The sequence below is a fragment of the Ictidomys tridecemlineatus genome, chromosome 10 (genome assembly GCF_052094955.1).
Source record: "Ictidomys tridecemlineatus isolate mIctTri1 chromosome 10, mIctTri1.hap1, whole genome shotgun sequence".
Classification (NCBI taxonomy): domain Eukaryota; kingdom Metazoa; phylum Chordata; class Mammalia; order Rodentia; family Sciuridae; genus Ictidomys; species Ictidomys tridecemlineatus.
Window position 1 is genome coordinate 53,169,835 of NC_135486.1, and position 24,862 is coordinate 53,194,696.

General features: G+C 36.2%; 1 protein-coding gene across 2 annotated transcripts in view; it reads right to left on the bottom strand.

Moving 5' to 3' along the window:
• Positions 1–379: 379 nt before the first annotated feature.
• Positions 380–24,862, bottom strand: part of Cnst (consortin, connexin sorting protein) — a 98,571-nt gene continuing 74,088 nt past the window's right edge. For both annotated transcript variants that reach the window (XM_021727179.3, XM_040276620.2), the window contains exons 9-11: positions 23,536–24,434; positions 8,595–8,730; positions 380–4,282 (exon numbers count right to left, since the gene is read on the bottom strand). In XM_021727179.3, coding sequence (XP_021582854.1) covers positions 4,077–4,282; positions 8,595–8,730; positions 23,536–24,434 — 1,241 coding nt within the window. In that variant the 3' untranslated portion in view covers positions 380–4,076. The remainder of the gene's footprint in view (positions 4,283–8,594; positions 8,731–23,535; positions 24,435–24,862) is intronic.

Genomic DNA, 24,862 nt, shown 5'->3' on the forward strand with positions numbered 1-24,862 from the left:
ATCAGGTCTTACTTAAATGATTGACAGCACTTACTGTGAAGCCATCTGGGACTAGAGTTTTCTTTGTGTGAAAGTTTTCAATTCAGGGAAATTAAGACTTTAAATTTCAAAGAAGGCTTATGGAGATGATTTCCACTGCTGGAAAACCTTCCAGCTATTAATGCCAGAAGTGCTAACTACAAGTGAAAAGTAATAATTACTAGGTCACAATTACCAGGTCTTTGGCTGAGAGAAATCAAGATTCCTATCAAACTGCTGTGCAGGTGGCCTAGATAAAATCTGACTTTTATTCCTAATAGTACATGACACATGATGATAGGAAAGAATGAGCTCCACCCCTAGGAGTAGCATGTTCTCCAGTTTCTTCTTTTTTATTCCCTTTTCGAAAACACATTTCCCTTACCAGATGCTAAATCTTTAGGCTGGTACTATTTCTAATTTCTGGAGCCCCCACATGCTCTGTGCCAGGAACACTGCAGACATCCAAATGTCTGTCAAAGTATATGTAGTGACAAATACTGAAGCTCATGGCTCTGCACTGATCGGAGGGAGTTTGGGAGTAACTCTTCCTTGACCAGAGAGAAGAGATGATCGTAGGTCTTACCATTTCTCTCAGCAGCCTAAACTCAAGGAAATTTAAGTAGTACTGGAATTCCATAAGGAAATTTTAAACACGAGGCTCAAAAATGCTTATCTTTGAGGTTGTTGAGATAGAAGATGACACTAGAATTTGTGCCATAAATCCTGGACTCATTCTTATTTCTTTTTTTAAAAAATCAGTTTTAGTTGTAGATGGACACAATACCTTTACTCATTTATTTTTATGTGGTGCTGAGGATCAAACCCAGTGCTGCACACGTATGAGGCAAGAGCTCTGCCACTGAGCCACAACCCCAGCCTCTATTCCTAATTCTTTTTTGAAGGTGAAGGAAACATGACAGAATATTAAGTATAATGGTTTTAGGAGTTATAAGACCTAGACTTGAGGATATGTGTTTACTAATCTAAGCATTAAATGAATAAATGTTAAAATGCTACGAATAATGCATAAAGTAGTACACAAGAGTCAGTTAATATTAACTGAGCCCAAAGAAATGAACAGAGTTACACAGGTCACATCAGCACCAAAGTTAAAAATTCATCTCCATTTGTATTTGGAGTACATGCCACAAGTCTAGACTAACTTCAGCCAAATGGGCTAACAACTGAGGGATTTCTTTGTTTTTACCCATCTTCCCTCTTTTTCTCCTCAACTCTTACCCCTTTTTTCATACTGGCTGTTCCCCTCACCCCATATTCTCCTATCATTCCAGCAAGACCAAACTTGGATCTGTCCTTACAAAATAAGGAAGGCCCACCTTCAAATTTCAAATCTTCTCCACATTTAAGATACAAATTCACAGCTTGATGAAGTAAACCTCCCAGAGGATTTTGATTTTCAAATCTGAGAGACTGTATTTTTAGAGTGGATTTCAGCTACTGTGTCAGGCAGATGGGGGAGGCGTTTTAGAAGCAGAGGAACCTTTACTTAGGGGGTGATTACACTTCCCCAAATATCGGTGGGTCAGACTAATTCCTGAAATTACTTTTTTTGCTTTAAAGCAGTTTTTCTGAACATTCAAGGATTCAAAGAAATTCTCTGAGACACTTCATTGGTGTAGATTTTAAATTACAAGCCCGATGTGATACCCTCAAATACAGTTCTTAAGGAAGATTAGTTACAAACAGTTATCAGTACTTTCAAATGAGAGGAAAAATTACATTTCAGTAAAACTGGATAAACTTTTTACGCATGATATAACAATCCTTTCATCACTGGATGGAATTACTCCAATTCATGCAATAATTTACTATTACATTTTTTAAAGTTTTCCTAATTTTTTCTAAGTGAGATTTCATGCCTATTTTAAGTCAAGATATTGATATGCTCCTGAGCTCACCTCACCACCTCTGGGCAGTGGTGAAGATATCCTTGGTTTCTCAAGACATGACTGGGAGCCCTGACTAACAAGGTATTATCTCAACTTTTTCATTATAATGTGAAGGTTCCTAGGAAATCCCAGGTTTCAAAAAAGTGGCCTAGGTTGCAAACTTAACATCAGAGATTATATAGGACTCTCATGGTGACCTAAAAAGGTAAACAGGAGGGAAATTTTGAATTCTTTTGATATAAAATTGGCTAAAATAAGGATCACAAAATTCCTGCAACTAGAAATTATGAGGGTAGCACAGAAAAGGTTGGTCTATGACAAGGAGGCTCCATACAGTAGATCTTGTGAGCGGCTTTTATAGAACCACTTAAGATAGTACCGTGGACAGATTACATGTTTTATATACAATTTGAATACAAAGTCTTAAAATTTATATTACATCATTAAAATAATCTTCTAATAAAATCAGCCTTAAGTATAAGGAATCTAAATTTCAGTATCTTGTTCACTTCTAAATAAATATCTTTGATCTATAACCATTCGAAATATTACAGTTTATAGTGACATGATAAAGACAAGCCAGACAGTATTACAAGTAAAAACAAAACATCAGTTTAAAAATAAACAAGCCCCAAAACACACTGAGGTGAAATTATAGAAAAATCAAAACACTAGTACATAATAATTAAGTATTTAGCATTGGGATAACCAAATGCATGCTTAGCAACACACTTTCAACTTATAAAAAGCCCTTTAAATTCATATAATCTAAATAAATAAGCAAAAACACAAAGGAAAGTACTGTACCAGCCAGTAACAACTAGAAAGCAATTTTTCTCCCTTTTTCTTTCAAATGATCCTAAGAGGAAAAACAGAAAATAATAATCACTTGCTAAAAAACTATAATTCATGTTTTTTGTTTTTTAAATGCTGCCTGCGATATAAAAAGTCAAAGCAAGGCTTCCTAAATGTTAGGCCACCTAACTGACAGATTTAAATAAAAATCATACTTTTGCCTATTTAAGGTATGATTGAATTTTCACTTAATGACCCCATAATAGAGTCTAAATCAAGCCCATGATATGAATGCATATTAAAACACCTGAATGCATGATCTGTTAATACTGAATTATATATGGTGATTTAATTTCACTCGCCAAGGGACTGGCTTACTTTATATGACCAGAATTAAGACATCTGTAGTAGGGATTTTATATTTATGTCCATATTCTGGTTTTTAGATTCTCAGAACATAATAGATGCTCAGTATGTGTTTGCTGAATCATGTTGATTTCAGCGTTCACCACTTCAGGAAGCACTGAGTCCGTGATCAAACTGTTCCTGAGACTCAGGGGGAACTGTTTAATTTTGCCTTCAGGCCTGTGATTAATTTCTGGCTAGTCAATCAATTTAATTGCCACAGATCTGTCACAGTTTCTCATTTCAGGGCCACCATTTCTACAATTCATCTATTCTACAGCTAAGCCTTCTTCAAATATTTGTGCCTGCACATCATAGTCAAGTTAAAAGAATAAAGATAATCTCTGTTACTCTATGTTGGATATTTGCTTATGAGAACTGCTTGAGATACACGCGTGCGCGCGCGCACACACACACACACACACACACAGCCATTTCAAAAATGGATAGCAGAATCTGGAAATAATGCAAAAGGCCTAAATTACATAGCTCCCAAGGGTAACTAAAAAATGACATTGGAACCATAAGGAACTCTGATTATAAACAAACTTATTGCATGATGGCTAGAAGCAATGCCTGTAGACCAACAAATCTAAACCAGAGGTGTCCTTTAACCATTAGCTTGACAGGAGCTAGAAACAGTGTGGTTATAAGACTGCCCAGCATAATCTGCTCAGTGTTCCTCATTGCTCTAAGAAGCAGTGAAGAGATGGATACCTCTCCAAAGATCATTTCTTCATCCATGATGGTTACATCAATATCACCTCATTATGTAGATATTCTAACAGATGTCCTCTGGATTGCCTTTTAAGTTGCTGTTTTGGGTATTCTTGGGTCCTCATTGGGGGTTAGGGGGAATGTTTCAGAACTCTGAAATAAAAGCTGTTTAGAAAGTTTCACATCTTTCATTCTCACTGCCAATGTGACTGTCCCCCTTGAGTGTTGCTAGGAGAGGTAGATCCAGTGTTTCAGTTCTGCCATTCCCTGGAGTAACTTGGTGTAATAGAAGTCCATGTTGTCTGCAAAGTCTGTACAAACAGGTGACTCCATGTCGCCAAAAGTGCAGTATAACGCAGTTCCTCCAACACTAAGGAAAACTGTTGCTATGCACAGCAAGATCAGTAAAATACAAGAGCCACCTCCAACTTCATCTGCAAACATGAGAAGAGAGTGAGGTTAAATTGTCATCAATGGAAATCTTAGCATCTGCTGTCTCTCCCCTGATTAAGATAATAGGATGTTTCGTAGTTAAACTCTAGAATCAGGGCTTTTAGACAGAAAACACATGCATCTACAAACCCCACAAAGGCCTACCTATTAGTTACTACAAAGATTCATATTTGTGGAGCTTGTGAATGCTGAAATTAAAACCAGCTCATTTGTACAATGAACATAACTTCCATCAAAAAGACGAAAAATGGCAATATTCCTCAGATGGTGTAATGATGTTATTTTAGAATACACACTTTGGCTTTAATTACAATGTCTTTGAAGTTTATGTCATGGGACCACCTTGAATGAAAGTCAATTTTATGTAACACAATGAAAATGTCTTTGGGTGGGATCCCCTTTGCATTCTAGTCATACTCATTTTTGTTCTTATTTAGTGGGACAGAGAAGTTCTAAAAATTGTTATAATTTCTTCTTATTTTGCTTAACAATTTTGGCAGTCTTGTTTCTAATAAAAATGTCCACATTGGTCTTTATATATTGGGGAAAATAACTATTCTTTGGTTGAAAAATCCTAATGATCTTTATAATTAAAGAAAACTAAAAATATTTTGGGAAGACTAAACAATTTTAAATCTTCAGCACAATGAAGGTGAATATAAACTTTTTTGGGAGGTAAAGTGGCAGTATCTATTAAAATTTAAAACTAATTTATGTTCTAGCCTAGACATGTCTAAGAGTGACACAAGGTTAACTGAATGCAATGCTGAGACCCCTGGGAAAAACCAGGACTGTCTCGGGCCAACTGTGATATATGATCTCAACATTTAGTCCAACAAATCCACTTTTAGGAATTAGCTCACAGATGAGCCTAATATGTAACAACATATGTACAAATTTGTTCACTGTAACAGAATCTGCTTAGCAGAATGATGCAAATAACCTGGTTAATCATGTTACATGGGATAGAATAATTATGAGATATTTATATAATGGAATATTGTACAATTATTAAGCAGAATGAAGTAAATTTAGGAAATGTTCTTTCACAGAAAGATATTCAAGATTCATTGGGCTGGGGTTGTGCCTCAGTGGTAGAATACTTGCCTAGCATGTGTGAGACACTGGGTTTAATTCTTAGCACCACATATAAATAAATAAATAAATAAATAAATAAATAAATAAATAAATAAATAAATAAAATAAAGGTCTACTGACAACTAAAAAAAATATTTTAAAAAAAGATGGTTAAATTTTAAAAAGAAGTTACCTAGCAGGATATATAGAACTCATATAGACACATGTACACACACATATGCACATATACACACAGAATATGACTTGAAAGAATGATAAGAAATTCCAAGCAGCACTTAGGGAAAAGGGTAAGAAGGTTGTGGGACTCATACTTTTTACTTCATTACTGTCTGAATTCATGATTAGCATATATTATTTCTTGAAAAATAAATTTTATAAAACCTAATTGATACAAAATACCCTTTATATGAAAGATTTTACAGTAATATATGAATATATTCTTCTTATAAAAATTTGAACATAAAGTATCTAAGTCTAAGGATCTGTCCCTTTTTCTCCTACAATCATATTCTCTTCCCTTCTCAGAGTTACACACTGTTAAATATGGTATGCACCTTTCTAAATGAGATATATCTAATTTTAGAACTTTTATACAGATAGTATATGTAATCATATGGTTCTTTGATTTGCATTTTTAATTAATTTATTTTTTGGGGGGTACCAAGAATTGAACTCAGTGGCACTCAACCACTGAGCCACATGCCCAGCCCTATTTCGTATTTTATTTAGAGACAGGGTCTGAGTTGCTCAGTGCCTCACCATTGCTAAGGCTGGCTTTGAACTTGCAATCCTCCTGCCTCAGCATCCTAAGTTGTTGGGATTACAGGCATGTGCTATCATGTCCAGCTTGCATTTAAAAATAGTTCATTTTTTGTTACTTTTTCTTGGCAGTGCTGGGAATGGAACCCAGGGCCTTGTGCATACTAGGAAAGTGCTCTACCACTGAGAAACACTTGCAGCTCAATACAAATTTTAAAAAAGTAGAATTATATCATTGACATTGTGTTTTTTAAGTTTTGGTCAGTTCAAGCTTTCTCTTTCTTTCTTTTTAAAATATAATTCCCTTTCATGCGCTTATTTAATGCGTATGCATCTTTCCATATTTATCTTCATTATCATTTATAGTCAGCCCTCCATATCTGTGGGTCCTGCATCTGTGGATTCACTAACCACAGATGGCAAATATCCCAGGGTGTTGGGGACCAGTTTGTATTGAGTATACAGACTTTTTTTCTCATCATTATTCCTTAAATTATACTGTATGTCAACTATTTACAATGCATTACATATTATAAGTAATAGGGATGAGTGAAAGTATACAGGAGGGTAAGCATAGGTCATATAGAAATACTATGCCATTTACATAAGGGATTTGAACATCGACAGATTTTGTTCAGGGATCCTGGAACCAGATGATTGCATTCATATACAGTACAAATATCTGAGCAGTTTAAATGTTTAAAAATACTTCTTCTGTTTGTTTTATCTATATGTACTAAAACAGTTTAGAGCCATGCTTTATAATGTGAAAGTCATGAGCTGCACGTGGCTGTTGAGAACTTGACATGTGGCTGGTCTGAACAAATATGCTATCAAGTGCAAAAAATGCATACCAGATTGGGAAAATTCAGTGTGAAAAAAAAGAGGTGAAAACCCATTTTTTTCAGATTGCTCACATGTTGAAATAAATATAAGCTTTTTTTTCCAGTGGAAATGGGGATTGAACCCAGTAATGCTCCACCACTAAGTTGTCCTCTGCAATCCTTTTAATTTTAAATATTGAGACATGATCTCATTAAGTTGTTAAGGCTGGCTTTAAACTTGTGATCTTCCTATCTCAGCCTCCCCAGTAGCTGGGATTATAGGTATGTGCCACCAGGCTTGGCTACAATTGATTACTATTTAAACATTAAAATTTAAACATAGCTATTATAAAATTTAAAATCACATGAGTCTCACATTATATTTCTAGTGAATAGAGATGATTTAGTGGATTTAGTGGAAGAAGTGATTCAGCAGAATAACTTCCTTTCAGGAAGCTTTGGCAGAAGGTGAGGCTTATTCCTAAGCACTATGTAAGCTACACAGCTTTGGAATAAATCATTACCAGCATCAAACATTTACACAAAACTTTCATAACTGTCAAAATGACTTCATATTCATTGTCAGATGTTTTTTGGTTCTCATAAAGGCAGAGATGCAAATGCTATTCTTTTTATCTTTAAAGATGATGAATCTGAGTCTCCCAAAGTTAAATGACTTGGTCTGGCTATTAAGTGAAATAGGAACTGAGATCTACAAATCCAGGTTCCTCCTACTAAGCAGATTTAGTATAAATTAGTACAAACAGGACCAAGCATTTTACATGGAGAAGATCTTGACAGTGAAAAGCAAGGTGCAAGTGAGGGGTTAGAAAAAATTATTTCAAGGCCCCTACAAGCTTTATAGTTGTTAAGAGTTTAAAGGTTCTTGGCCATTTTTCCACTCTTATTTATCTGTGTTTCAGGTAAGCCTATTTGAAACCTCAAAAGGTAGCACTGTTTGCTAGGGCAACCACCTTAAGCATAAGCCCAGGAGGGAAAAAAATCAAACCATAGTAACAGTGTTAAATTGTTGCTCTTGGGAGACACTATTTTCTACAAAGTGAAGAAGGAATTGCTGAAAAGAACATACTCCTGATTCATAAATATTTTTCACAATTAAGGAGGAATATTAATTGGCTATTGAATATTAATTGGCAAGCTTGTTTTGTAAAAAAAAATGCTAAAGAAAGAAATTGAAATGAAGTCTCAACATGGTGGATTATCTATGGAACAGGGAAACCATGAATTGAACTTAACTTGCTCACTTATTTGAGCAAAATGCTTCAAAATAATTTATGATGATGGTTTGAATGTATATTTTATACTTTTCCTTCTTAGCAGATAAAGCAACTAAGTTCATATATTCTTTTACCTATTCTGTCAGCAAACATCACATCATATAGTAACTGATTCTTCCAGCAAACACTGACTGTTAACAGCATTAGAAAAGTGCTCAGCAAGGGCTGGGGGTGTAGCTCAGTGGTAGAGTGCTTGCCTAGCACATGTGAGGCATTGGGTTTGATCCTTAGCACCACATATAAGTAAACAAAATAAAAGTATTATGTCTATCTACAACTAAAAATATTAAAAAGAAAAGGGCTCAGCAGTTTACCTGGATCCAAGTTATCATCTATTTCTTGGAATCTCACTCTTCTCTTAGATGATTTCTGCTGCATTTGGGAAGGATGATCTCCTACAGTATCATTCCTTTTCTTTAATATAGAGACCAACCCTTCAGCAGGAACAACCTGCCAGAGATCAAAGAATGATTTGTTATATTAAGGTGGGATATGTCAACAATATTTTACATGTTGTAAAAAGGCTAATTCAATTCAACATATATTTGAATTTTTATTCAGGTATATCCAATTCTTATGGGAAAAAAATCATAATCAACATATAACAGAAAAAAATTTTCAATTCCATGCAGGTAGCTGACAAACACATAAGTCCAAACCCCTGACTCCTCTTCCTGACCTGGGACTGACTCCAGGAACCAGCAGGAGACCTCAAGAACTCCATTAACTACCTTGCTTTGAGGTTTAACTTCCCCTTAAGTTATCTGTACATGATCACTTACAGCCCTGGTTGCTTAATGCTGGTTTTGCTTTATACTGAATGCTTAAACTCCATCACAGCTCTTTTCATTCATCAGTAATTTTTAAGAAATAAACACATGAGACTTAGAAAGTATCCAACATCAAGCTTTTAACATCAAATGAGATTTATCTTCAATTCCTCTGAGAAAGTATTCATTTACTAAATAAAGCTCTATATTCAAAACATATTAGGGACATCTCTAGAACTTCCCTCAGAGCCAGTCTACCATAGATATATTATTTCATATACAGAGGTCGGCAAACTATGGCCAGCAGGCCAGAGAATCATTGTGTATTTTCATAAATAAATTTAACTGGAATCCAGTCCAGCCCCTCATCTACATATTGCCCATGGCTGTTCTGGGGATATAATGGCAGAAAGGTAGTTACATCAGACCATTAAGTCTAAAATATTTACAATTTGACCCTTCATGGGAAAAGTATCCCAACACCTCTTCAGGTCCCCACCACTACCCTTTTCTATGTTGCCTTCTAGTTTTCACCTGGGCTACCTCTCTCCTGCTTATGTTCTATTTCTTATTTAAAAACAAAAACAAAAACCCTTGCCATTTAGGAACTAAAAACTCCAAGATGTAGTGAGAGAGAAGAGGATCAGTAGGAAAGGCCAGGCTGGGAGGCAGAAGGCCTTCACATGGGCTCCTAGGCAGCAGACTCATCCACAGAAGTTGACTTGTGAGTTACCTGCTTGTTCTGAGCTACAGGTGATGACATAGGTGGCCATTGTGGGCCTAACACTGTGGATGTCAGCAACTTGCTGGTATCAGATCACTGAAAGCTGAGGATTGCCTGTCATGTCATTTATCTGATCAATGCCATAAAACGCTTAATATGATTTCCAGCTCTAGCCAGCAATCTCTGATAATGTGCTATGCATAAACATTAATGATTGTATTAGGTCTTTTTATAACTCAGGGCCTTTAGGGGTAAATAACTCCAGATAGTCTTCTACAGGCTTTTCTGAACATGGATCTACGGAAACCATAATGTCAAAAAAAAAACAATATTCAGCAATTTATTCTTTTTATAGGAGATATATATTTCATTTGTCTTGTTCTGAGAAACCTAAAATACTTTAGTGACATTAGGAATAGTCTTTAAAATCTTTCTTTATAGGGCTGAGGACGTAGCTAGCTCTAGCATGTGAAAGGCCTGGGGTTCCATCTCCCTCTCCCTGACACGCACAAAGTCTCCAATCTTTCTTTACAAAGAAACAATATCAAAGAGCTCCTTCAGGGCTGGGGATGTGGCTCAAGCGGTATCGCGCTCCCCTGGCATGTGTGTGGCCTGGGTTCGATCCTCAGCACCACAAACAAACAAAGATGTTGTGTCCACCGAAAACTTAAAAAAATAAATAAATATTTAAAAATATTTAAAAATTCTCTCTCTCTCTCTTTAAAAAAAAGAGCTTCATAAATAAAGAAAAATTATTTTATAAGCATCGTGCTAAAACTGAAAGGGAAGAAATTCTGAAGAGAAATCTTTCTAAAGAGCAAGGGATGGAAAATAGAAATTAATTTAAATTAATACATTGGTACTAAAGATGCATCATTGAAGTTGGGCATGGTGGTACATGTCCATAATGCCAGCAACTTGGGAAACAAAGGCAGGAGAATCCCACATTTAAGGCCAGCCTTGGCAACTTAGCAAGACCCTGTCTCAAAAAAAAAAAAAAAATTAAAAGGACTGGGCATGTAACTCAGTGGTAAAGAGCCCCTGGGTTGAATCCCCAGTATGGAAAAAAAAAAAAAAAGAGAGGACTCACAGAGTCATTCAATACCTACTTTCCCATAAAATAAATATGTACATTTACCAAAAGTGAATTTACCTACTGTGGGAGTTTTTGTTTTGTTGTGCTTTTTTTTTTCCCCTTCACATTTTTAAATGTGAAGGGAAACTATGATGCATTATAGTTGTATATATTGATGGAATTTGTTTGTTGTGCTTTTGAAATAGGGGTCTTTGCTACATTACCTGAACTAATCTTCAATTTCTGGGCTCAAGTGATCCTCTTGCCTCAATTTCTTGTGTGGCTAGAACTACAATCACCTACTGTACCATGCAACAGAACTGTTTTTTGTTTTGAGTAGTACTGGGGACTGAATCTAGGCTTCATCCATGCTAAGCAATGGCTTGACCATTCCCTCCATTCTGGGAGCTTTTAAGGTACTCTTAAATTTTGAAAAAAATTTTTTTCAGATTAAAAATAGTTCTAAGGTGTGGTATTACTTTAATTTTATCTTTCTGATATGAATTTTGAATCCATAAAAGCAAGAAATAAGCACAAACAATATTGTAAGTATGAATAAATGGATATTGACAGACTAAGAAAAGCTCTTAAAGTCCTCTGGAAAAGCACAGAATGTACCACCTGGACCCAGAGCTGGCCTGATGCAGCAGCTGCTCAGTCCCTACCTTAGCTCTGCTCAACTTGTGGGGTGTTTTGCTATGGAAGCCATACTCTTAACACACACAAGCCTGATCAGGCAATCCCACCTTATTCACTATATGGGCAGCAATGAACTTGGGCAACTTTTTTTAAAGAGGAAAGAGGCAGAGTATGAGAAATTACAGTTGTGAGTTGTGTGGAATGAATCAACATTTTGTTTTGACTTGTCCTTCCCTTCATCCCTTAATTCTTCGTTAAAAATCTAACCACATATTTTCTTTTTTAAAAAACCCTATAAAAATCTTTTGTTTCAGGAGGGCCTGTCCCAGCTGTCCTAAGTGAAGAAGGGTGCTCTTTTCAGGGATATTCTCTAGGGTGTTTTCTTTCCCCCCTAACTGTTTTCTGGTCTTATAGATGAAGAACAAAGGAGGATGGGACCCACTTGAGGCAAAAAGATGTCCACCAACCTGGAAACTCTTAGAAATCTGGAGGTATGACAGGATTTGTCCTTTTTCATTTTTGCAAGAGCCTGAGACAGAGATCTTAGACCTACCATCATACAAAATTCCTATTTGCTCCATTGGGACAGAGCAAGAAACTCCTTTGGTGGGCTTGCCTTATTTCCATGGTCAAAAGGCAAGTAAGCCCAAACAGGGTCATGGTCTTGGCTTACGGTGTCACTAAAGTATGCCAAGGTTTTCTAAAGAAAATAAAATATTGATATAGGACGCACTGCAATGTGTCTCCTCCAAATTATTCCTGAAAAAAACATTTTTAAACCAGGCTTGGTGGTACATGTCTATAATCCCACCTATTCAGGAGACTGAGGCAGGAGCATTGCAAATTTGAGGACAGCCTGGGCAACTTAATGAGAACTTGCCTCAAAATAAAATTTAAAAAATATTTTGTTTTCTTTTGCTGTTGTTACTATAATGTCAATATTAAAAGATAAAATAGATTGATTTTTGTAGGGCTGGGGATTGAACCCACCACTTTATGCATGCTGAGACAGATGAAGAATCTTAAAAAGCTCAAAAACAGCTTTAAAACTAAATTTAATTTCTCATTTCAATTAGCAAACTGTTTCCTACCCAAACAAAATATGCTAAACCCTTCTATTGAGAACAAAAAGGATGTCTGTGCCATAATTAATGTAATTGTTACTGGTGGAACTTTATGAATAAATGCAGAGCTTTAAAAAAATCCATCTGGCTGAGTCCTCTATATTTGCAAATAAACTTGCCCTCAAAAATCAATGACCACCTTACGCAGCATTTTCAGAATGAACTGGTTATAAAAACAAAATTATTTCGCAACTCTACTGGAATAGTAATTCCTAATAGGATAAGGAAAATATTCAGAACGGACTGCTGTTAGAGTAAACACATTCACTGCTCATGAGATTAAAGGAGAAAACAGATATCAAATATTATTTTAATGATATAGGGTTAACTTAATCCAGAACCTCCAGGCTGGTAAATTTTGAGCAAAAACATATGCTTGGTTTCCAACTAAACTGACAACATTCATAAATGGTATTAGTATATTATAAATACTTTAAATGATTTTTCTGCAGAAGCACTTTCAAATTTACATCTAGCTTTCTTCCCTAAAAAAACATGACGTGCTGGGAGTGTAGGTCCCTGGTAGAGAGCTTGCCTAGCAAGGAAAAAGCCCTGGTTCTATACCCAGCAGCACCACAAACAAACAAACAAACAAACAAACAAACACCTGTGATTGTCTCTGCTTGCTCATTTAGTTTTAGGTACCACAGTGAGAACTATAGTGTATCCTGTGTCTTTAGATAACATACCGCGTTCAATCTTCACAACTCTCTTTTATAGGCCTTATCAGACCCATTATACAGATGAAGACACCAAACTTAAAAGAGCTTAAGTAACTTGCTTAAGCTTGCATTGACCAGTAACTAGCAGAGGATTAAATCTCTTGCCATTTCCCCAATGTGAAAAGATCTTATTTTCTAAGACTAAGAAAATTTTGCTTTGTGCCATATATTTTTTTAAAGAAAATTTTGCTTTGTGCCATATATTTTTTTAAAAAAAGATTTACTTGTTTTCTTCTTCTTTTTTTAAATATTTATTTTTTAGGTGTAGATGGACACAACACAATGTCCTTATTTTTATGTGGTGCTGAGGATAGAATACTGGGTCCCGCCCGTGCTAGGCGAGCGCTCTACCACTGAGCCACAATCCCAGCCCCTCTTCTTCTTCTTCTTCTTTTTAAAAAAATCTTCATTTATTTTTATGTGGTGCTAAGGATCGAACTCAGTGCCTTGCATGTATGAAGCAAGTGCTCTATCACTGAGCTATAGCCCCAGCTGCGTGTCATATCTTTTGATACAATTAAAATGGGATGAACAGAACTTTCAAATAAAACTAATGAGTTCATATCTTTGCCAGAAATTCTAATCTTATATATTTCCCCATTTCAGATACTTAAACTAGGGGATAGGGGTTATACCTCAGTGGTAGAGTGTTTGCCTTGCAAACATGAGGCCGTGGGTTTTACCCCTGGTATTTCTCTCTCTCAAACACACACACACACACACACACACACACACACACACACACACACACACACACCTTTTTTTTTTTTAAAGAAGATATTTAAACATATGGCTAAACTTGCCAATCTAGAGACATGGGGAAATGGGTGATTAGATAGAAAACCTTTCGTGGAAAGAGATTAATGTCATGGCCATTACAATAGGAAATTAAAAGAAGTAGTGACAGCTGGATCCAGGGGTGCCAGCTACATGAAGGAAAAACCATCTTCAGAAACAGCAGGTGGTCAAACCCACAACTTTGAATTTAAGAGCACTGCAATAAGGAGAAAGTGCAAAATAGGAAAAAGACAAATTATGATGAAGTGAATCAGTGTGGAATTTGGAAAGATTATGGTAAGAAGAAAAGAGTTTTTTGTTTAAAATAAGGAGTTTCATTAAGTAAATTTCTAAATTAGGCATTACTTCATATTTTTATAATTTGTTTTGCTTGCTTAAAGGGACAGTTTAATAAATTTTAAGATAGGAAAATAAATGGTAAGAATGTCAGCTACCACCCACTTTTTAACTTCCATAAAGTTGTTTAAAAAACTACCAGTTAATGGGTCTGGGATTGTAGCTCAGTGGTATAGTACTTGCCTCACATATGAGAGGCACTGGGTTTAATATTCAGAACCACATAAACAAATAAAATAAAGTTATTGTGTCCATCTACAACTAAAAAATATTAAAAATTAAAAAAAAAACTATTTTCAGTTAAGTTACTTTATATCCCCTCACCTTGTGAAATTACTTGATAGCCCTTGCCAATATTTGAAACTACATTAATTTTATATGACCTTGTTTATGTGTCTCTCCCTCTAGAAAATAAGTTTCATGAGAGTAGGGACTTGATCTGTATTCACTACCCTCTCTCCAGTTTCTATTACATAGTAGGTACTCAATAAACATGCCAAAGAGTAAATAAATACACAGATGAAGAATTTACATAAGGACAGTATCTAACATACTTCTTTGAACAATGTAGGTTTTCCTTGAAAATCATCAAAACAATCTATTTTCAAAGGTTATTTATTGTTGTAAGTGAACTTGGGGGGAAAAAAAGCCTTATTGGATATAGTGGTTGTTATTAACAATGGTCTATGTTGGTTTTATAGTGATATAAGATGTACCCAGCAGCATCCTTACCCTTAAGGAGTCTGCAATTTGGTGCAGAAGACAATAAGTGTCTTCCTATAATAACAAGGGAAGATTACACTGGGGACAAAACTTTATGGGAAGTATGCCCCTTCCCTGAGTAGAAATTCAGATAAGGGGCTCGGGATGTGGCTCCAGTGGTAGCGTGCTCGCCTGGCATGCATGAGGTGCTGGGTTCGATCCTCAGCACCAAATAAAAATAAAATAAGGATATTGTGTCCACCTAAAACTAAAAAATAAACATTAAAAAAAAAGAAGTCTAGATAAATAGTTTCAAAGGTCAAACATTATGAACTTCAGTGACCAAGGAACATGGCAGAAGTTAGCACTTGCTGAGAAGTCACCAGGAGCCAGGTACTATGCTTGGCACTTTGCACACTAAAAAGGCATGAATAGACGTTAAGGGCTGGAAAGAATCAGATGTAGGAAGGAGGTTCACCTCTCCAGGGAAGAATGACATAACCTGGAAGAAGCAGGGGCAGCCATGTGCAAAGTGTATGTGGACAGCAGAGAGGAGACAAGTGACTGCAACACAGGCTGAGACCTAGGCTCAGTAGCAGATGGAGTTGGACAGGTACAGTGGACCAGATTACCAAGAGTCCTGAATGTCAAGTCAAGAAGCACAGCCTGAAACTACCGGGAGCCATGAGAAGGGGCTGACAATGTAAAAACTGGTTTAGAACAGGAGTTTAAACAGGCTTATCGGGGCTGGGGAATGTGGCTCAAGCGGTAACGCGCTCGCCTGGCATGCGTGCGGCCCGGGTTCGATCCTCAGCACCACATACAAAGATGTTGTGTCCACTGAGAACTAAAAAATAAATATTAAAAATTCTCTCTCTCTCTAAAACAAACAAACAGACAAAAAAAAAAACAGGCTTATGTGTCAGATTGAGACCCTTGGATGTATTTAATTATAGAGTGCTTCAACTTCAAAAGTGAATCTTTCTAGACAAGGCATGGAACCCTCCCTGTCACTCTACATTTAAGTCATTTCATTTACCTCTATTACCTAGCTGGGCCCTTGGGTATTAGTTTGGGATCCCAGGTTTATACAGTTAAAATGTAAAACCATTTGAGTTGGAGAGGTGAAATGAAGGATGGGGCAAAATGTTAAGTAGCCATTGAAAAAATTCAGGAAGAAGATATAAATCTTAAAAAGTAATTAAAATGGAAAAGGAGGTGGGTTCAAGAAACCTGACAATTAAGACATACATTAACTAATTAGAACACTTAAAGAGTAAGATAAAAATTGAAAGGGAAAGATGACACCATCTGGCCTAAATTAAGAATGGGCAATCTCTGGGTCTTCCCGGGGGGGCTCATTAGACACCTACATAAACCCTGGGTCAACCATGCTCCATAAACCCTTTTTCTCCTATTGTAAGGAGGCTGGACTTAACCTGCTGCCTCTGGGCAGAACCACAAGGATCACTGTTTTAACGCTTTTCTTTTCTCTAAAACCCATGAAACAGTTACCTATACAATTTCATAAAGCCCTATGGCTTACTGTTAGCTATCTTAACTTGGTGAGAACCCTAGAGCAGCTAATCTTAAGTAGTTTCCCTGATCTCAGTGATGTAGGCAAGAGACAGCTACCTCAAGAAAAAGGCATCAGGGATGAGGAGTTCACAGAAGCCACTTTAATTGGATAGCTTTGCTGAAGACAAACCCAACCACAATTTTGTGCTGTCATTTCTCTCCCCCACTAGACAGTGCCAGGTTACTTCCTCCTCTAGATTTTGTTGCGCTCAAGAAAAATAGACCCTTCAGACATCTAACTAAATGCTGTTAATCTAGACAAAGAGTAAGGAACATGAGCTGCCCTCTCCCAGATTAATAGATTTCTTAAAGTCCTAAGCATTAGCAATGTGGTTCCTCTACCAGCTTTTAGAAATAACAGGATCATTCAAGAAAAATCATTTGGATCTGAATCATTTAATATAAACACATGTCATCTCTATAAGTAGATTATATACATATGTATTAGTGAAGAAAAATGAATAGTTTTATTTCCATATGACATACCATATCTGTTCACATAGGGATTCTCTGAATTATATGCTGTTTTTCATTTTTGTTATTTCTTTATTTTTGTTTCTTTTTCTGAGATAGAGTCTCTCTATGCTGCCCAGGTTGGTCTTGAACTTGTGAACTCAGGTGATCCTTCTGCCTCAGCCACAAGGGTAGCTGGGACTACATACAGGTATCTTGAACACACCGGTTTATTTTCAATGTTTTAAAGACAGACTCATCCTGTAGTCCCAGCTACTCTGGAAACTGAGGCAGGAGGATCACTTGAGCCTAGGAGTTTGAGGCCAGCCTGAGTAATAGAGATCTCAACTAAAAAATAATAATAATAGTTATAAAAAGAGAATAAAATCATGGAATTTACAGGTAAATGGATGGAGTTGGAAAATATCATGCAAAGCGAAGTCAGCCAATCCCAAAAAACCAGAGGCCAAATGCTCTCTCTGATAAGTGGATGTTGATCCATAATGGGGGGAGGGCATGGGAAAAATGGAAAAGCTTTGGGCAAAGGGGAGGGAGGAGTGGGAAGGGGACATGGGGGCAGGAAAAATGGTGAAATGAGATGAATATCATTACCCTATGTACATGTATAACTGCATATATGGTATGATGCTACATAGTGTACAACCAGAGAAATGAAAAGTTGTGCTGCAGTTGTGTACAATGAATCAAAATGCATTCTGCTGTCATATATACCTAATTAACATACATTAAAATTTTTTTTAAAAAATTCAATATTCAATTTACATGTCACTTATTTAGAAAAACAAAAAACTCCCTTACCCTCACATATGTAACAATCTACAAAAAGACAGGAAAGCTGAGTGGGCTTTTATTGCTAGTATGGGGCTGGGCCATCATGCTTCTTTGAATTTGCATAGCATATTTCTGCTATCAAATTTTTTTCTTCCTCTTTTAGTTTTTTAGTGCTGAGAATCAAACCCAGGGCCTCACACATGATAGGTGAGCACTCTATTACTGAGATAAATAGTTTCAAATTTTGATGCTAGCCACTCCCTGTAATTCTCATGCTAGAGGATGGAAAAGCTGCAGAGTTTAAAGCGAAGATTCTTCCAAGTTCCAGAACCACTCAAATCAATGATTTATTTGTATTATCAGTTTCTGGGCAAAGGAGTCTTGGATTCTGACATTAAAATAATCTTGTCAGGGGCTGGGTTGTGGCTCAGTGGTAGAATGTTTGCCTAACATGCATGCACTGGGTTCAATCCTCAGCACCAAATATAAATAAAATAAACGTATTGTGTCCACCTACACCTAAAAATATTTTTTAAAAAAATCGTGTCAGTATATCATGAAGATCACAATAAAATTTCATCTTCTGTCAAAACCTCAAGATACTAAATGCAGGGCTGGGGATGTGGCTCAAGCTGTAGCACGCTCCCCTGGGTTCAATCCTCAGCACCACAAACAAACAAAGATGTTGTGTCTGCCGAAAACTAGAAAATAAATATTAAAAAATTCTCTCTCTCTCTCTCTCTCTCTCTCTCTCTCTCTCTCTCTAAAAAAAAAAAAGATACTAAATGCAGAAAGACAACACACTTAGAATCAGACAACTGTTAGATTATAGGCTTCATCTGTGCAATATCCTTACCTGTATTTTTAATTACTGAATTTATAATGTTATAAGACTCGTGTAAAATTTGCTCACAATATTACTGAATGAAAGAAGTTTCTCCCTTTTTTTGTTTTGAGACAGGGTCTCACTATGTTGCCCCATGTTGGCTGCAAACTCGTCTCCATGCCTGACCTTATGAATAACTCTCTAATTTGCTATCTAATACTGCATAAATGATAATTTTTTTCTTAAAAATCTATAAAATGAAGCTGAGTGTGGAGGCACATGCTTATAATCACATCACAACCACTCAGGAGGCTGAAGCAGGAGGATTGCAAGTTTAAGGTCAGCCTCAGCAATGTAGCAGGACCCTATTTCAAAATAAAAAATAAAAAGGGCTGGGCATGTAGCTTAGTGGTAGAATGACCTTAGGTTTAATCACTATCAACATACAGACACACACAGACACACACACACAGACACAAACACACCTATGAAATGAGGATAAATGCTTTTGATGATTTTTTGTTGGGGGGACCAGGGATTGAACCCAGGGGTGCTTAACCACTGAGCCACGTCCCAGCCCCCCCCCCCTTTTATTGAGATAGGGTCTTGCAAAGTTGCTTCGGGCCTTACTAAGTTGCTGTGGCTGGCTTTGAACTTATGATCCTCCTGTTTCAGTCTCCCAAGTTGCTGGGATTACAGATATGTACATTGGCATTTTTGGTGTTTTTTTTTTTTTAAATATCTTTTTAGTTGTAGATGGACATAATACCTTTATTTTATTTATATTTATTTTTAATTTATATTTATTTATTTTATTCATATTTATTTGTTTATTTTTATGTGGTGCTAGGACTTGAACCCAGTGCCTCAGGCATGCTAGGCAAGCGCTCTACCACTGAGCCACAACCCTGGCCATGGTGCTTTTTTGTAACAGTGGAGACTACACTATTGATGATAGGTGTCATTTTTTTCTTTTTTACACAAAAAAAGATAAGCAATACATCAGATATTAAGCTATCATTAAGCAAAATTATTTGAGTTTGAGATATATTTACCAACCCTAGAAATGTTTCATCTATGCATGTCACTATATTAATAAATTAAAGTAATAGAGTAGCTCAGTGGTAGAGCACTTCCCTAGCATGTGTGAGACTATGGGTCAGATCCTTAGCAATACATACACACACACACGAAAAAAAAAAAAAAAACCCACAAAAATAAAATAACAGAGATGTTTTTAGTTCTCCACAAACTTTTATGAAATTTATTTTATTTTTACATGATGAATCTAATAGTTTAAAACAATACAACAAAACAAGTGCTTCCACTGGGCTGGCAGTGGTTATCAAAACCAAGTTTAGCCAAAGCTGAGCAACGCAGAAAAACAAGGGACAAGAAAAAAGGAGAAAACTAGCAAAGAAAGAGCATACCAGTGAAGTCTACCCAAAACACAGAGGTAGGAAAAGTTTGTAGCCAGTGAGGTGCAGAATCACTGATGGGGGAGAAATGATAGGGAGATTGGGAAACAGAGTAAAGGACTGAAAAAAACAAATAGCAATATGTGGAGATGAGTAAGCTTAGGTGCCTTAGTGGCTCCCAAGGGCATGAAAATTACTATTCCAATGTTTAGTTATTAAGAAACTATGCTCACAAAAGGAGGGAAGCATACACAATATTTCAGAAACAACTGAGTAAAACTAGCCAAATGTAATAGCCTAAAGATAATACAGAAGACTAAGAACTGTATCTGATCCCTCACTGCATCCTTAGCACTAGATAGAGAGCTCTTAATAAAATTTTAATGCTTATTTTTTAATTATAGGTGGGCACCATATCTTTATTTTATTTTTATGTGGTGCTGGGAATCGAACCCAGTGCCTCACACATGCTAGGCAAGTGCTCTACCACTGAGTCACAACCCCAGCCGTCTTAATAATATTTTACTGAAAGCAAAACAAAGTGTTTGAATTAAAAAGTTATATGTTTGTACTTAAATTTTTAAAAATAGGATTTAATTTTTAATTTTAAAAATTAGGAGTTAGAGCATAATTCAGTGGTAGAGAACTTGGGTTTGATCCTCAGCATCAAACAATAAAATAAAAAAATTTGTAAGTTGCACTGATAAGCAAAAAAACCCATTGACCTAGATATTATAATCCAAACCCTCATTCTATTTATTTGTTTGTTTATCTATTTATTTATTATATTTGTAGATGAACTGCATTTTTTTTTTTATGCAGTACTAAGGATCGAACCCAGTGCCTCACACATGCTAGGCAAATGATCTGCCACTGAGTTACAGCCCCAGCCCCAAACCCTCATCCTTAAGGATTAAGATAACAGTAAGCATTAGTGATTTTTAACTCTGAAACTTCAAGACCTCCTCTGCTGGCAGTTACATTTTACTAAAGCATACCTCTCAAAATAGAGAAGGGATTACGTAGGCAGAAAGCAAACATTTAACCATCTATTTAGAATTATCAAAGGAAAGTAAACTAGTGTTGCTAATCATATGTATCTTTTGGGGTCCCTAAAATAGCCTAACTTAATAGTGCAATAGAATTTTAGGAAAAGGGGTCATTTGGTATTAATTTCCCAGAAAAGACAACCTTGAGCCTTAAGTACATATAACTTCCACTGCTAGCTGCTATTTTAGGAGGAAAAGAGACACTGTTTTATGAGTTTGAGGAAGGAATATGCCATTTAATACGCAATAGTAACTCAATAATTTGCTAATTCCCTGTACCAAAGATCTAGTTAAAATAAGCAAGACAAGGCTGAGGCTGTAGCTCAGTGGCAGAGCACTTGCCTAGAATGCTTGAGGCACTGGGTTTAGTCCTCAGCACCACATAAAAATAAACAAATAAAATAAAGTCATTCTGTCTATCTACAACTACAAAAAAATATTAAAAAAATAAGCAAGACAGGGGCTGGGGTTGTGGCTCAGTGGTAGAGCGCTTGCCTAGCATGTGTGAGGCAATGGGTTCAATTCTCAGCACCACATGTAAATAAATAAAATAAAGGTCTATCAACAACTAAAACTTTTTTTTAAAAAATATTTTTTAGTTGCCAATGGATTTTTAACTTTGTTTATTTATATGTGGTGCTGAGGATCAAATCCAGGCCTCACACGTTAGGCAAGTGCTCTACCACTGAGGCACAACCCCAGCCCCTAAAAAAATTTTTTTAAAAGTAAGACAATAAATACTGTATCAAACACTTTATCATAAATACTATTGAGCTGTTACTTAAAAATGACTTTTAAAATTGTGGTGAAATGAATGATTGATGAATGAACAAATAAAAAAATAAATAACATAAAATTGCCATTTTAACCTTTTTAAATATACAATTTGAAATGTTGTATAGCCATTACCACTATTTCTAAAAACTGTCATCACCCCAAACAGAAACTCTGCATACATTAAGCAATATTAAATAATTTTGTTAAGAGAAAATCAAGAAGCAAAACTCATAGTTTGTGGACAACTAGTTATAAATTACAATCCAGGGGTCTGGCTAAAATAAACAGAAAAATGAACAGTAGTACAAGTGCTTTACTAAAATCTACCTAATTTTGTCAAAAAAAACAACTAAGAAGAAAAACCATACTCTGGAGAATTGACTAAATGGCAACAAATGAAGCTAGTAATATAATAGTTAAATTACCTCAGAAAGCTTTTCACAGAATTCTATATTTTGTTATATACTTTTGCTTTGCTACTTTTAAAATTTTCTCTGAGGTCATTTTTTCAATGATAATGCTAAATCAAAATATAATGGGTATAAATGGAACATAAAGCCAATATGAGAAAAAATTAGGGTTAAGAAAAAGAAAGTAGGCTAGAATCCTAATTTTCAGAAAAGCAAGCAGGTTTAGAGAGGAAAAAAGCAACTTCAGGAGACTGGTGAAATGGTAGAATACTTTTGGAACCAAGGCAAAATGATTCCACTATTCCCATCACAGCAGCCTTGGTGAGGGGGCGAGAGTTTTGGTATGGCTTTTATCTTTCCTTTTTCTGAACTTCTTTATTGTACTATCAAACAAAAGAGAATAGTCACCTTTCCTTGACCCTTTTTCCCCCCTCCCTGCAACTTAATAGCTTAAAAATTTATCTACTACCTGCCAGTCTCATTATATTTTAAAATGCTTCCTTCATCCTGTTATACTGTTTTAGAGAATTCTAAAAATATATTAACAAAAGGAAGAAACTATATGTAAGAGTACATATTATATGTAACCTTACAGACATATAAGAAGAAACATAAGATTTCCTTAAAGAATGTGACTATTTGTCTTCATCACAATTCCTGGGTATGCCAAATAAAAACCATAAGACTATTTAAAAAATCATGTTCATAATAACACTCATTGTATCTGGAGACATGCAATATAACTTATTAAAATATAAACATAATAATTACAAGTTATCTTATTCAATACGTACAAAAAATAAAGATAGTAACAAGTGCTGGAGTTGTGGCTCAGTGGTAGAACGCTTGCCTAGCATGGCACTGGGTTCAATTTTCAGCACCACATTTAAATAAATAAATAAAGGTCCATCAACAACTAAAAAAAAGATAGTAATGATAAAAAGCTCATTAAATAAAAAATTTCCCTCATGTTTCAAAACATGTTTGAAAGCTTAAAAAAAAAGCAATATTTTATACATGTATCAGCTTTTAAAATTTCATTTTACTTTATCTCTAATTTACCTCTGCAATCTCTATCCTTTTGGCAAGATCATCAAGAGAAAGACAGCTATCATCAGAAGGCAGATTCTCCTGTAGACTGTAGGATGCTTCCTCAGGAGAAAGATCTTGAAGGAGATCAGAGTCCTCGTCTTGGCTGTCTTCATAGGAAAGAGGATTTTCAGTATCTTTTAAGCATCCTTCCAAAAGGCTGTTCAAATAGTCTTCTGTTTCCTTATTGACTTCGTCTTCCTTATCTCCCTTTTCCTCAGGGGCCATATACACTTCTGGAAGCAATGTACTTAAGTCAGATATTTTATTATTTTCACAAAGTACATTCTCTGAGCCTTCAGAGTCAGTCTGGCCCTGTGGCAATTTTCCATCACTGTCTGTGAGATCAGGTTGCTGCAGCTCATTTAATTCATTGTTCTCAGGCTGGTCCTCTGGCACCGCCTCAGAAACATCCTGAAGGGGCAACTGGAGTTCTTTCCTTCGTGACTGTGAATATTTTCCCTTGGAATTCAACACAGGACATGATATATGGTCAGAGCCTGGTAAGATCAATGGTTCTCTCACTGACTCACCAGAAGGTAACACCTGAGGGTCTTCAGCAATGCCCCCTGTTTTAGCCACATCTGGTCGGTCCTCTGTGGCAGCAGCCTGCAAGCATCTGTCATTCTCACAAGCATTCTCTGAAGAGTCTGGCTCTGACCAGCTCCAGGCTGTCTCGGAGGGCTGGGTGTGGAGCTCCAGCGTGGCTTCAGTGCTGCAGAGCGGCTCCGTGTGGTCCTTTCCTGCAGTTACTGGAAGGCTTGGGGAATTTGCCTGTCCATCCATCTGATTACAGCTGGGCCTGCTTTCCTGAGGCTCTTCCGTATGTTGGCTTTCTTTACTTGGTTCCATGCCAAGACAAGTATCACTCTCTAAAGAAGAAAACAAATAAGCTGTTTTAAAATTCCAAACAATGCTTTGTATGGAAAGGAAGAGAAAGGATGTATGAATAACATGGAACACAATATTCTAACCTCTCAAATACAAATTCTATCTGTTGCATTATAGTGTTCTTAGAGAAGACAATCCCAAAACATTCAGCAAATAACCCCTTACATATAAAAATTAACAGACATTATTCAAAATCATGTTAAGATGAATATTTAGCTATCAATATAATTGAAAAAGTAAAAACCTTATTAACTTAATACCCTTAATAAATGGTATTTTGAAATTGCAACTTCTTAAAGCAGGGCAGCAAAGGGTAGCAATAAAAGAATACGTTATTGGGCTGGGGATGTGGCTCAAGCGGTAGCTCGCTCGCCTGGCATGTGTGTGGCCCGGGTTCGATCCTCAGCAC